The sequence below is a fragment of the Vulpes vulpes genome, chromosome 9 (genome assembly GCF_048418805.1).
Source record: "Vulpes vulpes isolate BD-2025 chromosome 9, VulVul3, whole genome shotgun sequence".
NCBI lineage: Eukaryota > Metazoa > Chordata > Mammalia > Carnivora > Canidae > Vulpes > Vulpes vulpes.
In genome coordinates, this window is record NC_132788.1 from 377,718 (window position 1) to 391,854 (window position 14,137).

General features: G+C 41.8%; 1 protein-coding gene across 6 annotated transcripts in view; it reads right to left on the reverse strand.

The window, feature by feature from the left end:
* Positions 1 to 14,137, reverse strand: part of SEPTIN2 (septin 2) — a 33,341-nt gene that overhangs the window by 16,200 nt on the left and 3,004 nt on the right. For 3 of the 6 annotated variants that reach the window (XM_072718917.1, XM_072718916.1, XM_072718918.1), the window contains exons 2-4: positions 9,523 to 9,695; positions 8,587 to 8,616; positions 7,079 to 7,199 (exon numbers count right to left, since the gene is read on the reverse strand). In XM_072718917.1, coding sequence (XP_072575018.1) covers positions 7,079 to 7,199; positions 8,587 to 8,595 — 130 coding nt within the window. In that variant the 5' untranslated portion in view covers positions 8,596 to 8,616; positions 9,523 to 9,695. The remainder of the gene's footprint in view (positions 1 to 7,078; positions 7,200 to 8,586; positions 8,617 to 9,522; positions 9,696 to 14,137) is intronic. The other 3 variants (XM_072718920.1, XM_025987691.2, XM_072718919.1) reach the window with 1 other exon arrangement.

Consider the following 14,137-nt stretch of genomic DNA (forward strand, 5'->3'; position numbering starts at 1 on the left):
AAGTAGTGATACTCCAGTGGTTGATTCTAAACTATAAATCTTCATTTAAAAGGTGGAAGTATCTTCACTTGGAATGACCTTCAGACACCTAGAAGTAATAGAGTCATTAACTCAGAACGTGCTGCTACACTTGGGCTGAATCTGTGGGCGGCTGGCTTTGTGACTGCACATCACCAGTACCTCCGTCCCACGGGAGTGTCTCAGGTGCCTTTACAGGGGGGACACAGGACTCAAGAGGAGATCTGGAGCGTCAGGCCCACGGCACGGGACGCACCAGGCTCAGCACCCTTCCGCAGCAGTCCCGTGGAGGAGGTGACAGCGAAGGCTGACTGGCCTGGGAGGGATCCGGGTTTACAAAATGGCTCGTGTTTCCACCAACCAGGGAGAAAGACCCGGCATCAGGCACAAGGTGGCGCCACCATATGAAAAACACGTGCAGGTGACAAAGGTGAGCTTCATTTTACAACTGTATTCTCAAATCCTATTAGGCAAAAGGTCCCAGAAGCTTCCAATTAAAACTGAGGCTAAACTCCCCTTGCGCCCCGCCCCAAACGTAGGCCCTACCAAAACAAAACAAAACCCACAACTCTCCAACACGGGGCCCTTCACATCTTTACTTCTGAATTTTATCCAATACAACATGCTCTTTCACACACGGTGCAGCCAGAGCCATTTCGGGGGGGCCCCCGGGGGGCAGCATCCGACGCGGTCCCCAGAGCCGGGCGCCGCTGAGGAGGTGCCACTTCACGGGAAAAGGACACTCAGGCACGCCCTGCGCAGCTCACAGTGCCTGTCCCAGGTGCAGGCGCCCTCAGGAAGCGGTGCCCAGAATGCGACTGCGCAGTTTCAGAGCACGTGAACCTGCGAGGACATGGGCATATTTTTGCTGGAAGGTCAGTTTTCATTTTCTTAGCTTAGTTCCCAAGTTCTGTGTTCACTCCGTAGCCCCTTGTGAATGTGGCCACCCTAACCGACCTATGGACTTTCTACGAGGGCATGTATTTCCACAATACATTTTCTAATTTTAACCTTGCTTTTCTTGTGAATAGAGCCATCACCCACATAATGGTGGAAGACTGGAAACCTGTTATAAACCACCACCAACTACGACCATTTGACCAGACTTCAGCAGCAGCATGTTCCCTCACAAGTAACCTACCACCTGACCTCTGTCCTTGAAGTCTTTTTTTTGTTTGTTTTTTAAGATTTTATTTATTTATTCATGAGAGACTCAGAGACACAGGCAGAGGGAGAAGCAGGCTCCCTGCGAGGAGCCCGACGTGGGACTCGATCCCAGGACCCTGGGGTCACGCCCTGGGCTGAAGGCAGACACTCAAGCCCCGAGCCCCCCGGGTGTCCCAAGTTACTGTTGGTCCCTACCCAGCTCACCCTTAACCCCCTATCTGCTTTACTTCAAGCCCACATTACTGAGGTGTAACTTACACACACCCCAGCTCAAGGGTTACCTGCACTCGTGCGAACTGTACTGATGGGTTAGTTGGACAAAGTACCACTCAGGTAAACTCCACCCAAGACAAAGATCTCCGTGCCACCAGAGCGCCTCTGCAGAAGTCCGTCAGCTTCACCCCTCTGGCATCACGTACAACCTTTCTGTCCCTACAGATTGGTCTGGATTATCCTAGGACTTCATATACACAGGATCACGCAGCCTGCCTTCTTGTGTCTGGCTGCTTCTGCTCAGCCAATTAGCTCTGGAGATTCACCCACGCTGCTGCACCTAGCAGCAGCCCGGTTTCTTTGGATGCCTAGCACTCTTCCCTGATATGGACACACCACAATGTGCTGACCCACCCTCCTGCGGGACACCTGCGTTAAGTCCAACTGGAGCTACTACAGGAAGAGTGGCGATGAACGTCCATCAACAGTCTCTATGGACATGCTATCATTTCTCCTGGGTGACCACGCAGAACGGGAACTGTCAAGTTACACGGGAATTGCCAAGAAAGCACCAAACTGGTTTCCAAAGTGGCTGCATCACTTTATATCTTCACCAGCCAGCAGGAGAGTTGCAGTTGTCCATATCCTTGCTACCCCGTGGGCTGCCAGACTCTGAGTGTGTGAGGGCATCTCGTGGGGCAGTGTGCATTTTCCCTGATGACTGAGGATGCTGCGTGTGTCCTGGCCACTCAGCATCTCCTTGTGGCCCTTTTCTGTCACTGGGGAGTGTGCCTATCTGACTAAACTTCCTCCTAGAATTCGGACAGCTCTAGTTAAGCCAACAACCCACCTGGAGGGAACTGTGGTGGAGAGGGTGAAGGAGGGCTTCATGGTCACCATCTGCCACATGACCATCTCCGTTACAGTGCGAGCTGCAAAACGACCCAGCTTCCCCCCTCTGCATCACCTTGGCACCTCTGCCAACTCAGCTGACCGTGTGCACGTGGGTCTACTTTGGGCTGTTATTCTCGTCAGTGGATTTCGACGTCTACCCTTACCACACTGAGGTTCCTGCTGGTACGTCTTGAAATCAGACAGCAACAGTCCTCTACGTGGTTTTGTCTATTCTAGGCCCTCTGCACTCACTGCTTACACTTCAGAATCAGATTGTCCATCTCTATTTTTAAAAAGCCTGGTGTGTGGTGTCTGGATGGACCAGTTGCTGAAGTGTCTGCCTTCAGCACAGGTCATGATCTCGGGGTCCTGGGATCCAGCCCAAGTCAGACTCCCTGCTCTGCCTCCTGCTTGTACTTGCTCTCTCTCTCAAATAAATATTAAAAAATAAAACAAATCAATTAACCCCAGTGTGACGTTGGCTGGCATTGTGTTGACTCTACGATCACTCTCAGGGCACAAGGACACCATCATGGGCACTCCTGGCACACTGGCAGCTCTCCGGCTTACATGACCTTGTTTCTCTCAGCCATGTCGTCACGTTGTCAGCGAAGGTCACACACACATTTTGCTACCTTACCCTCAGCAGTGCACACTTCTTATGTTACGATAAATGGTACTGTTTTTTGCAGTGTTTTTATTACTATTGTTTTTGATAGTCTTTTCAAGGTCATTTAAAAATAACCCGTTGGTAATAAACAGAAATCAAGCTTATTTTTGTGTACTGATCAGAACCTGTAATCTTGATAAAATTCACTTTATTAGACCTAGTAGTTTGGGAATTCCTTAGAATTAACAGACACAGTCATTTCACTTGTAATTAAGAATGTTCTACTTTCTTTTTTCATGTGAAAGAGTAACACTATAGGTTTTTAGAATATACTCAATCAAGTTGAGAAAACTTCCTTTTATTTGTAGATTACTAATTTTTAGAATCTTTAATGGGTTATGAATTGTTACAACTGTATGTTTTAGATGACCGCATGAATTTCCCCTTTAGAACCATGGGAACTGGGGTGCCTGAGTGGCTCAGTCAGTTATGCGTCTGCCTTTCTGCCTTTGGCTCAAGTCATGGTCCCAGGGTCCTGGGATCGAATCCCACATTGGGTTCTCTGCTCCTCCCACTCCCTCCTCCCCCTGCTCATGCTGTCTCTCTCTCCAAAAAAAAAAAAAAAAAAAAAAAAAGGCACCATTGAAACTGGAGTTTCCAATGTTAAACCACACGCTCTTGAGATAAACCCCACTTGTTAGGACATATAGTCAACTTTACCTCAAACATGTGCCTCGAAGGTGAGAATTTGTTCCAACACAACTGATGTGTTAAGAGAACAATTTCAACATAAGAGTAACGTTGCATCTCCCTATGTGTGATCTCGCTCATGACCAAACAGGTGAACACAAAGACCAGACCCAGCAGAACCAAGCCATGGAAGCATACTCCCCTAGGTGCACCCCTTGGCTCCCAGCAACCTCAGTTCAGCGGGGACCATGGGTCATACCCACTCACCTCTCCCGACACAGCTTCCCATCCGTCTGCACCCAGCCCTCCTTCCACCATTTCCTGCACTCGCCCACTCTGGCAAACTTTAGGGACTAGTCAACCCACGATGCTTCTACTTGGCATAGTATATGGTATTTTAACCAATTAACACGTTAGAATCATTTCTATTCCATTCCTCTCTCTCTTCCAAATGTGCCACTGAAGCAGCTTTAGAGTCTTGTGCCCCCATTTTCTTCAGAAGCCAGTGGTTTCAATTGCATTGTTGCATAACGTTTTTAAGGAACATATGTACATTGTATGATAGCAGAACTGACTGTATTAAGCATTTTTATATATTGCTGGCCTTGCCAAAATTTTATTGAGATGTCTGTGTCTATGCTCATTAAGATTTAGCCTGTATTTTTCTCATTATTGAGTCCAGGATAATGCTGGCCTATAAAACACTCTCGCCATGAAGAGTAGCTTTGGTGAATGTTCCACATGCACTTGAAAAGAATGTGTTATCTTGCAGTTTCTCAGCCTAGTGCTCTCAATGCCAATTAGGTCATACTGGTTGATAGTGTTACTTTAACACTCTGTAACGTTACTGATTTTGTTTCATAAATTACTATGCAGAGTGTTAAAAACCCATTCTTAGAGATTGATCTTTCTCCTTTCTGATTGTGCACCATGCATTGTGGAGCTCTGTGATTAAGTACGTGCACATACAGCTGCGATGAGGTCATCCTGAACTGATCCCTGCATCTTTCCGATACATACTTTTTCACTCTGGGAGTACCCAGGTAGTAGACCTCAAGTCCACTCCATCTGGTATGAATACAACCACTTTAGGTTCTCATGGGGGGCTTTGCTTGAGGATTTTCCACCCTGGTGTCCAGGCTCACACTGCCTGCCTGTCGCGGTCACGGCTGTGTCCCTTCTGCCAGGGTGCTGCCTCATCTTTCTTTCTCTTTCTGCCTTCTTTTGAATTAAACAGGTTTTTGTGTTCTGGTTTATCAAACCTACTTGCTTTCAGCCAAACCCTTGCTTTACTTTTCTAGTGTCTGCTCCAGAGGTGCAAACAGGCAATGTTAATAACCTCCCCTATGGAAATATCCCACCAGGTCAATGCATCACAGCAGCTCCTCTACGCACCTTCCTATCTATGCTATCCTGGCTCACTGTACTCCAACGTCATATGGTGTCAGCTTCGTTTAAAAGGCAATTATCATCAAAAGAAATGAAAAACCAAGAAAAGTGTTTATATTTACTGACACACTTGACATTTCCAGTGCTCTATCCCTTCTGTCAATCTAAGAAACCTCGTTTAATAATCTTTCTTTTGGGGCACCTGGGGGGGCTCAGTGGTTGAGGTCCTGCCTTCGGTTCAGGTCATGACTCCGAGGTCCCAGGATACAGTCCCCCACTGGGCTCCCTGTGGGGAGCCTGCTTCTACCTCTGCCTCTGTCTCTCTCTCTCATGAATAAATAATTTATTAAAAAAACAAAACAAAACAAAAACCTTTCTTCTGGTGCAGATCTGACAATGATAAATTCGGCTTTTATCTAAAAATGCTTGTATTTCATTTTTTTAAGTATCCATTTTTCAAGGTTATTTTTGATGAATTCAGAATTCTAAGGTGATGGTTTTATTCTTTTAGTACTCTGAAATGCCATTTCACATGGTTTATATGATTCCTGGTAAGTCGGTGGTTCTTTTCACCTTCAATCCTCTGTATGCAATGTGCTTATTTCCCACCACCCACAGCCTTACTTTTGTAAGACTTTTCTGTTTATCAGTGCTTTTCACCAACTGTTTATTGTGTGCCATGGAGTGTTCTTCATATTTATTCTACTTGGTATCTGGATACTTTCTATTGAACTCTTGTCTTCTGCAGTGCAAAATTTGCTGTTAGGTCAGAAAAATTTCCATCTCAGTTGTTGTAATCTCTATTTTTTTAATCTCTAGTTCTTTCTGTTAAGTCTTTTCTGGCTATCTTGTACTTCCTTATTGTATTGCTGTTCTCCTTTATGAACCAAGAGTGTATTTAAAATAGTAAATATTCTCTTTCACCAATTTTATCACCTGTCACTTCTGGACCTATTTCTATTGCCTGATTTCTCTCCTGGTTATGTGCTACATTGTTTTGTTTCTTTGCATAAACAGTACTTTATTACTGAATGCTAGCAAGTATCAATGTTACACTGTAAACTAGATTTTCTTTCTTTTTTTTTTTTTTTTTTAATTTTTATTTATTTATGATAGTCACAGAGAGATAGAGAGAGAAGCAGAGACACAGGCAGAGGGAGAAGCAGGCTCCATGCACCGGGAGCCCGACGTGGGACCCGATCCCAGGTCTCCAGGATCGCACCCTGGGCCAAAGGCAGGTGCCAAACCGCTGCGCCACCCAGGGATCCCCTTTCTTTTTTTTTTTTTAAGATTTTTTTTTTTTACTTATTCAAGAGACACACAGAGGGGCAGAGACATAGGCAGAAGGAGAAACAGGCTTCCTGCTGGGAGCCCAATGCAGGACTCGATCCCAGAACCCCAGCATCATGACCTGAGCCAAAGGCAGACATTCAATCACTGAACCATCCAGGCATCCCATGTAAACTGGATTTTGACAACCTTTTTAAATGAATGATGACTTTTACCCTGAAAAGTAGCTAATTTGTCAATCAGCTTGATTCTTCAAGACTTGTTTATAACTTTGTTAAGTGAAGGTCTAGAACAGCTTCCACACAGCTACTGGCAGGTCTCAGCTCCCTGCCTTGTGGAACTTTTATATAAAGCTGCTGGAGGGTCCTCACAACCCAGCAGCTGGCATCCCCAATAGTGATTTGAGAGAAGACAGGGGCAAGCCACAATCTCTTTTATGACCTAGTCTCAAAGTCACACACCTTCATTTCTGCTGTGTCCTACTGACTACATGCATAAGTGCTACTCAGTGAGGAGGGGATACAAAGTATCACAAATACCAGGAGGCAAGAATCAGCGAGGCCATTTTGGAGGCTCACTGGCACAAGGAGTGAAATCTTTCACACATACAAACAAGGAAATGACAAAAATATGAGATTTTATTCATCAGCAAAATTTTCTGAAGAATTTTTTCCCCCAAATTCCCAGTTACTTGAATCTGACAATAAAGGAATTTTCCCACTGACTTCATACTATTACACCCTAAAGGTTGGGAAGGAGAAATAGGCACATATTTAATAAGCCTGAAGGTGTAAGTTAATTTCTTACCGACCACCATTAGTGTGAACTCAAAACCTTTTTTCACTGATTTTCGGTGAACTTGATTGGGAAGATTCGCAAATCCGACATAGCCAGGAGTTTCTGGATTTATAAACTGAGTTGGTTGTTGCTAAAATAAGAACAAATAAATACCCTGTTAGTTGCTATTAAGATATAATCAAACCTGTGACAAAGGTGTCATTAGTTCTCACTCACACACACAAAATACATATATCCACTATTCAAAAAGGCATCTCTATCAGAAAACTAATGGTATTCACTTAAGAACATTTTTTTTCCAAAGAAAAACTAATTCAGTATCATTCCATGCCTAAGTGCTGATCTAAAATTACATTTTTGTTACACAATTAAGCAACACATTAAGAGAAAATCATCTTTGTACAATTCAAATTTTGACTTCGGAAATTATCTATAGAGTTCCAGGAAAATCAGTCAAAATTTACAAAGTAATGCCGCAATCGAAAGTGGTTTCATTGAACAAATTTAGCAGAATGGCTTCCCAAAGTACATTCTTCTAAGTATCAGATATGATGCATTTGTGAAACGTATCCAGGAACAAGCCATAAGCTATGTCTCTTATTTATTTCTAGCTTTATGGGACAGTGCCACCAAGGGTGAAGCAGGCAACTTAGGGGTGGGATGTGAACATCTAGCTTCAGACCAAAGAGTAGATGGGAATGAGAAACGGAACATAGCTGATGACCGTACAGGGAAGCATCAATATTCCTCAACAGGTGGAAGGACCGATGGAGACGCAATAAAGCAAGCACAAGTACAGTAAAGCTGTGGAATCTAGGTAGTAGCACACTAAAAATGTGAGGAAATCAAAGATACACCAACTGATTTATTAATTTAGAAATAATATTTCATTTAGGATTACATTTTAGAAATGCATATTCAAATGCACCTACACAGATGTAAAAAGAATATTCACAAAACATTGCTAGCGGTTATTTCCAAGTGATAGAATTACAATTAATATTTGCTTTTTTGCTCATCAGTGTTCCACATTAATACTTGCATAAAAGTAAAAACTAGTATAAATGATTATGTATAACACCCAAACACTCAAATATAAAAGCAAAGTAATAATCTTGCAATCATAAAACAAGTTCTGCTTTTCTCAGCATGTCTTTTAGAGGTAATTTATTTTCAGGGCTCTGGGCTAATTTGCAAGCTGATATAAGCCAATTTATCAAATATAAGAGCCCTATACATTTCATGATGATAAATTATTAGAATTTGAAATTATTACTTGATTGGTCTCCTGGGAATGATGTAAAGGCGCTTAAACGGATTGTTATTGATGTATTTAGAAACAAGAAATTGGAAATCTGAAAAAGGAAAGCTCAAAGCTTTTAGAATGTCAAATTAGAACTGTCTCAATGAATCAAATATATCAGTTGTATTAAAAATGAGTCACATAAGTCTTGACTATAAGCAGCTTGAAAACATAAAGCAGTTTCTCTTTATGCATGAGAAGTGAGATCTCTTACCTTAGACATCTTCAGTGAAGATTTCTCAATCTGTTAAAAAAGAAATACATACACATATATCCATGTATGCATGCACACACATTAGATTTAGCACGAACTGACACGTAAAGACTTACACATAAAGCATAAACAGCTTCTGTTTCACTTACCTTGTCAATAGCGTCAAATTACAGAAATGAAGAGATTATCTCATTTTAAATTAGGTATTAAAAAAGTAGGTCAATTCAATCACCCATAAATATATATATATACACATTCTGAAATTCCAATAACATGCAAACTTTCTTTAGTACTGATGATATGCTAAGCACCAGGGACACAACAGGAGAAATAGACATTCTCATGACCCCTGGAATTTTGATTTCCTTCCTCTCTCTGAAACCTGTCCACCGGGAAAGGTGCTCGTAGAGCACTATGTGCTATTGGAGGTTCTTTGAGATCCTGAGAACTGGTTTTCGACAATGGGGCGGGCACACAAAGCAACATTTATAAGTAAAAGAAAAAGGACCTGAAGACCCTGGAGTGCTGGAGGAGTGTGACAATAGCTTCAGAGACATTTGGGATTTTAATATGAATTTTAGAAAACTTGGAACTTCAGGGAACATGGAGTCTATTGGCTAACCTTTGGTAACAAAGTCAAAAGATACGAATGCAGTCAGATTTGATTCCCTCTAGAGCTTAGAAACCTATTAGGAAGTTTCACGTTCTTGCCTTCTCAGCCCCCAAACCTTAACATTCCTCAAAACTGTATACTCTCTTCCCCTCCTGAATGGAAATGTTCCCAACCACCTCTGAAGACAGGAGGCTCCTGCACCTCACGCACGGTATGGTTAGCTGAGGCTGACCGCAGTAGGGTTTATAGAATTCCACTGAAAACAAGCATCATAGCCTTGGTTCTCCTTCTAGCGGCCCCCTGGAAGTCTTACTGGCATCTACCTGGCAGGAGAAGGGAGGCAGAAGAGAGCGGAGGACTCAGTGCAATCTGCAAACTGCTCAATGCTACCACCTGGGCTGAGAATGGAGCATGCTGGAAGGCTGGGCCACGGGGAAGAGCCACCAACTGAGGAGGTGTGGGAAGCTCCAAGCCCAGGTGGTGGAACGAAGGCAACCTGAGAGGAAAGAAGGAATGTTAGGCAACAACAGAGGCAGGAGATGAATTCTGAAGAACCTTTTGGCAAGGAAAGGAATCCAGAGGATGCTGGAAAAGCCTGGAGAACAGAGGTCTGGAGCGTGAGTACTCCAGGAGTAAGATGACAGTCTTACTCTCTTACATCTCCCTGCCTCCAACAAGAGCTCAACAGGCAAGCACCAGGAGGAGGAAGGCCATAATTTGAAGCAAAAAAATAATATCACTGAGAAGAAGATGCAAGTGCACTATTTAAAAGAAACAAAACTGGGGGCACCTGGGCGGCTCCACGGTTGAGCATCTGCCTTCTGCTCAGGTCACGATCCCGGGGTCCTGGATGGACCCCGCATTGCACTCCCTGCTCAGCAAGGAGTCTGCTTCGCCCTCTGCCTCTGTCCCCCACCCCGCTCTTGCTCTCTTTCTTTTTCTAATAAATAAAATCAAATAAATAAAATCTTAATTTAAAAAAATAAAATGAAAGAAATAAGACTTATTGGACCTAAAAACCATGATTTTCAAACTTAAAGTCTGGTAACTCAAATTGAACAAACGGTCACAGTTAAGACTCGAACTGTGACTCGGAAGACCAAATACAAAAAATCTTAATGCACAGGCAATAATACAGAGAAGGAAATCATGGGTAAAAGATAGTCTTGGAAGAACAATCCAGGCCACCTACCATGTTAACAATAAGAGTTCTCATTAAGTGAACGGACAGAGGGAGGAAAATAATAACAACAGAAGAACAGAGTCCACACATTACCTATCTGGAGTGAATGAAGGTCTCCTGAATAGAAAGGACACCCTAGGAAAGTTCTATGAATAATATAGGATTAGTATTAAACTACCTCCATGAAAAAAAAAAAAAAAAAAACGACCTCCATGAAACCTAAGAGTTGAGGACAAGAGTGAGAGCGCAAAAGTAAAACACTCTAAAGGGTGAGGTGAGGGTCAGATGGAACACAGATGGTTCTGACAGAAGGAAGAGCAAACGACCTTTTTTAAATAGAGATTCAGTGTGACTATAAAAGAAAAGGTAACCATTAAAAAAAAAAAAAATGACAGTGGAACTTCCAAATTAAGAGAAAGATACAGAATAGCAACTTGACGAAGTCAGCAAAATCATGGAAACAAGAGAAAAAATAATAAAATCAATCATTAAGTGCAAGGATATACTTAAAGTAACAAAAGTTTTGAAAACAAAGGGACAGCCTAAAAGACACCAGGCTGGCCAAACACAAAGAAAGTAGGACGGAAAATAACTTCAGCCCAGGTGAGAATTAAGGTAAAAATGTGATCCTGATAAAAAGAACGATTTATAGGGAAGATACAACATTCCCAAATTTGCATATACAAATCATTACAGCAGATAAATAACATAAAGCAAAGACTAGAAAAAATGCCAGGTGAACTTGATAAAAATACAAGTGTAAGACTTTACTAGTATCCCTCAGAATTACAAATTCAGTAAACAGAATATGAGCAAGCAGAGAGGATTGAGTAATACAACCAATAAAATAGAATCTACAGACACAGAGAATCTTGAGTTAATAGCATAAAGAAAAGCAGTTAAAGAAAAAAAAATCATGTAATTACTATAAAAACTTTAAGTAAATCTTAAAATATATTTTTACAATTGATGTTTTCAACTTGTGATCTGTTAAAACTAGGAGAAAAAAAATACAATTCCCAATTATTTGGAACACTCTTGGATATCCCTTGGAGCAATGAGAGTAACAAAAGCAAAACCACAAGCTACCTAGAAAGTGATGGAACACAGTAAAAGCTTCATAGACTGATAAGAATTTGAGTTTTAATTATTTTCATTAAAGAATACTGAAAATAAAGAAATTTGGTTCTCAAATTGACAAAGTTAACTCAATAGAAGGATAAATGGATTTAAAAACTACTTCTCTGAAATAAATTCCTCACAAATCCCACTAAGGGAAAAAAAAAAAAAAAAGCAACTATAGAAAAGAAGGTATAATCACAGACTCAGGAGACTCCACATATCAAGATGGCCAGAGATTTGAAAATCTGGAAGAAATGGATGATTTCCCAGACACTGTAAATTACCAAAATGAAACAAGAACTGAAAACATTGACCAGAACAAATACTACCGAACAGCTGAATAAAATCTACCAATGAAGACGGGACCAAGACCAGACGGAATTAGAGCTGTGTTCCATCCAACCCAGAACGAGTAACACTTAAACCAGTATAAAACAAGAGAAAGCACCCCAATTCTATGAGGACACTACAACTTTAACAACAAACCCAGACAGAGACCTAAGAAAGCTGGTTCGGTAGCGCTATGTCAAATCTCACTCATGAATATAAATGCAAACATTCTCAATGAAGTATTTTCAGCAATTATGTTCCATAAATATACTAAAAGCTTCCACCTATATGAAGCCATTGCAAAAAAATGAAAGGAGATAATCCTATACGAATTGATGCTGAAGAGACCTATGATAAAATTTAGCAACCACCTCTAATGAAAACACTAAGGAAACTGCTTAAATCTAATTGACACCGAACACCAATGGCAAATGTTATTTTCTCAACAATGGAATACTAAATCTATTCAAATTCTAATTATTAATTAGGCATGGATGTCCATTACCACTGTAATTATTTTAAAACACTTATTCTGGGGGCGCCTGGGCGGCTCAGCGGGTTAAGTGTCTGGCTTCAACCCAGGTCATGATCCCAGGGGTCCTGGGATGGAGCCCCTGCTTCTCCCTCTTCCTCTGCTGTTCCCTGCTTATGTGCCACATTCATGCCCTGTCTCAAATAAATAAAATCTCTAAAAAACAAACAAACAAACAAAAAACACTTATTCTTGGATGGTCTCATTTGTTGGGTTGTTCATTTGAATAAAGAACCAAACAAGATCTTCATACTGCAACCTCACTATTGAAATTCAGTGAAATAGCAAAATGAAAAAAACAAGTTTTTTTCATTGATAAGACTGAATACACAGAAAACACAAATAGTTCAGTTAAAAAGAATTCTAGGGGTGCCTGGGTGGCTAAGTCAGTTGAATATCCAATTCTTGATTTTGGCTCAGTTCATGGATCTTGGGGTCCTAGGAATGAGTCCCAAGTCTGGCTCTGTGCTCAGCGGGGAGTCTGCTCAAGATTCTCTCTCTCTCCCCCTCCCCACCCCCACTTAAATAAATCTTTAAAAAAAATTCTAGAATAAGGTAGTTTAGTAAGATGACTGCATAAAAGCCAGATGCAAAATAATTCCCTTCTGTACTAGTAATATAAAGGAATAGAAATAAGGATAAAATGTGTTCTACAACAGAATTAAAACAAAAAACAACCAAACACGTAAGAATAAATTCAGAAAAAAGCAGAGCCTAGTTGAACCAAATCATTTTTATTTCTCCCAAATTAGTATATAATGTGGTCCAACCCCAGGTGGAATCCTAATGCGAGTTTTTTTCTAAAAGGACTGGATAAAGTGACCTTCAAGTTTACATGAAGAATAAATGCCTAAGGATGGAAAAAGAGTGGGAACAAATAAATAAATAAATGGGCACTTGTCTTACAAGCTATCACACGTTATCTTATTTCAAACAAACCCAAGAGGACTCAGGACTATCCTGGAGGTCTCTCCTGAATTCCAGACTTGCTTCTCCTCACTGAACCCTGGGCCTCTGCCTAGGTTCTGATCAACTTCTTTTGAGCACCCTGAGAACGCTATACCTCGAGCCCACCTGTGTTCACCTCATCCTGTTCAGCAGGACTGGGTTGTTTTACAGGAGAGAAAGGGAACTTTCACTGCTCCCTATCAGTTTCCCGCTGAAAGGAAAGCAGGAAGACCTACTGGATACACAACGTAGAACACCATTATTGGAACAGGCTATGAATCATTTTAATTCAGCAAGCTTTTCTTGCCATATCCTATTTCTTTCATATTCAGCTTTTTTCCTGAGACATAATTTGGATCCACTATGACTTTCTAACAACATAAGCTACTAGCTAATTAATGTAAAATGAAGCTGAAAGAGGGCCAAACCCCGGATCTTTTGAAGCACCTGGTCTCCACTAAGAAAGCCCGCAACACGGGATGCCCAGCACTGTGATTTACACCATGACTGCGGACCACGTGGATCCCCCACACTCAATGCGGTCAAACAAAAACTTCATTCTTTCAGGTTGTGCTCATTCTGGACGCTGGCAACGGAGCCGTCCGTCTTTTCCCGAGCACGGCTTCCCCCTTCCACAGGGCAATACTCCCATCCCAATTCACACAGAACAAGGCGACTTTTCCAAAACAAAAGATGAAAAACAGGCGGACAGAACTAGATTCTTGGCAACACGCACAACCGTATTTCGCCAGCGGTGTGTCCAGCAGGGGATCCCGAGGCGACCAATCACGGTCACGTTATTCCTGCTTTACGCACGGCCCCA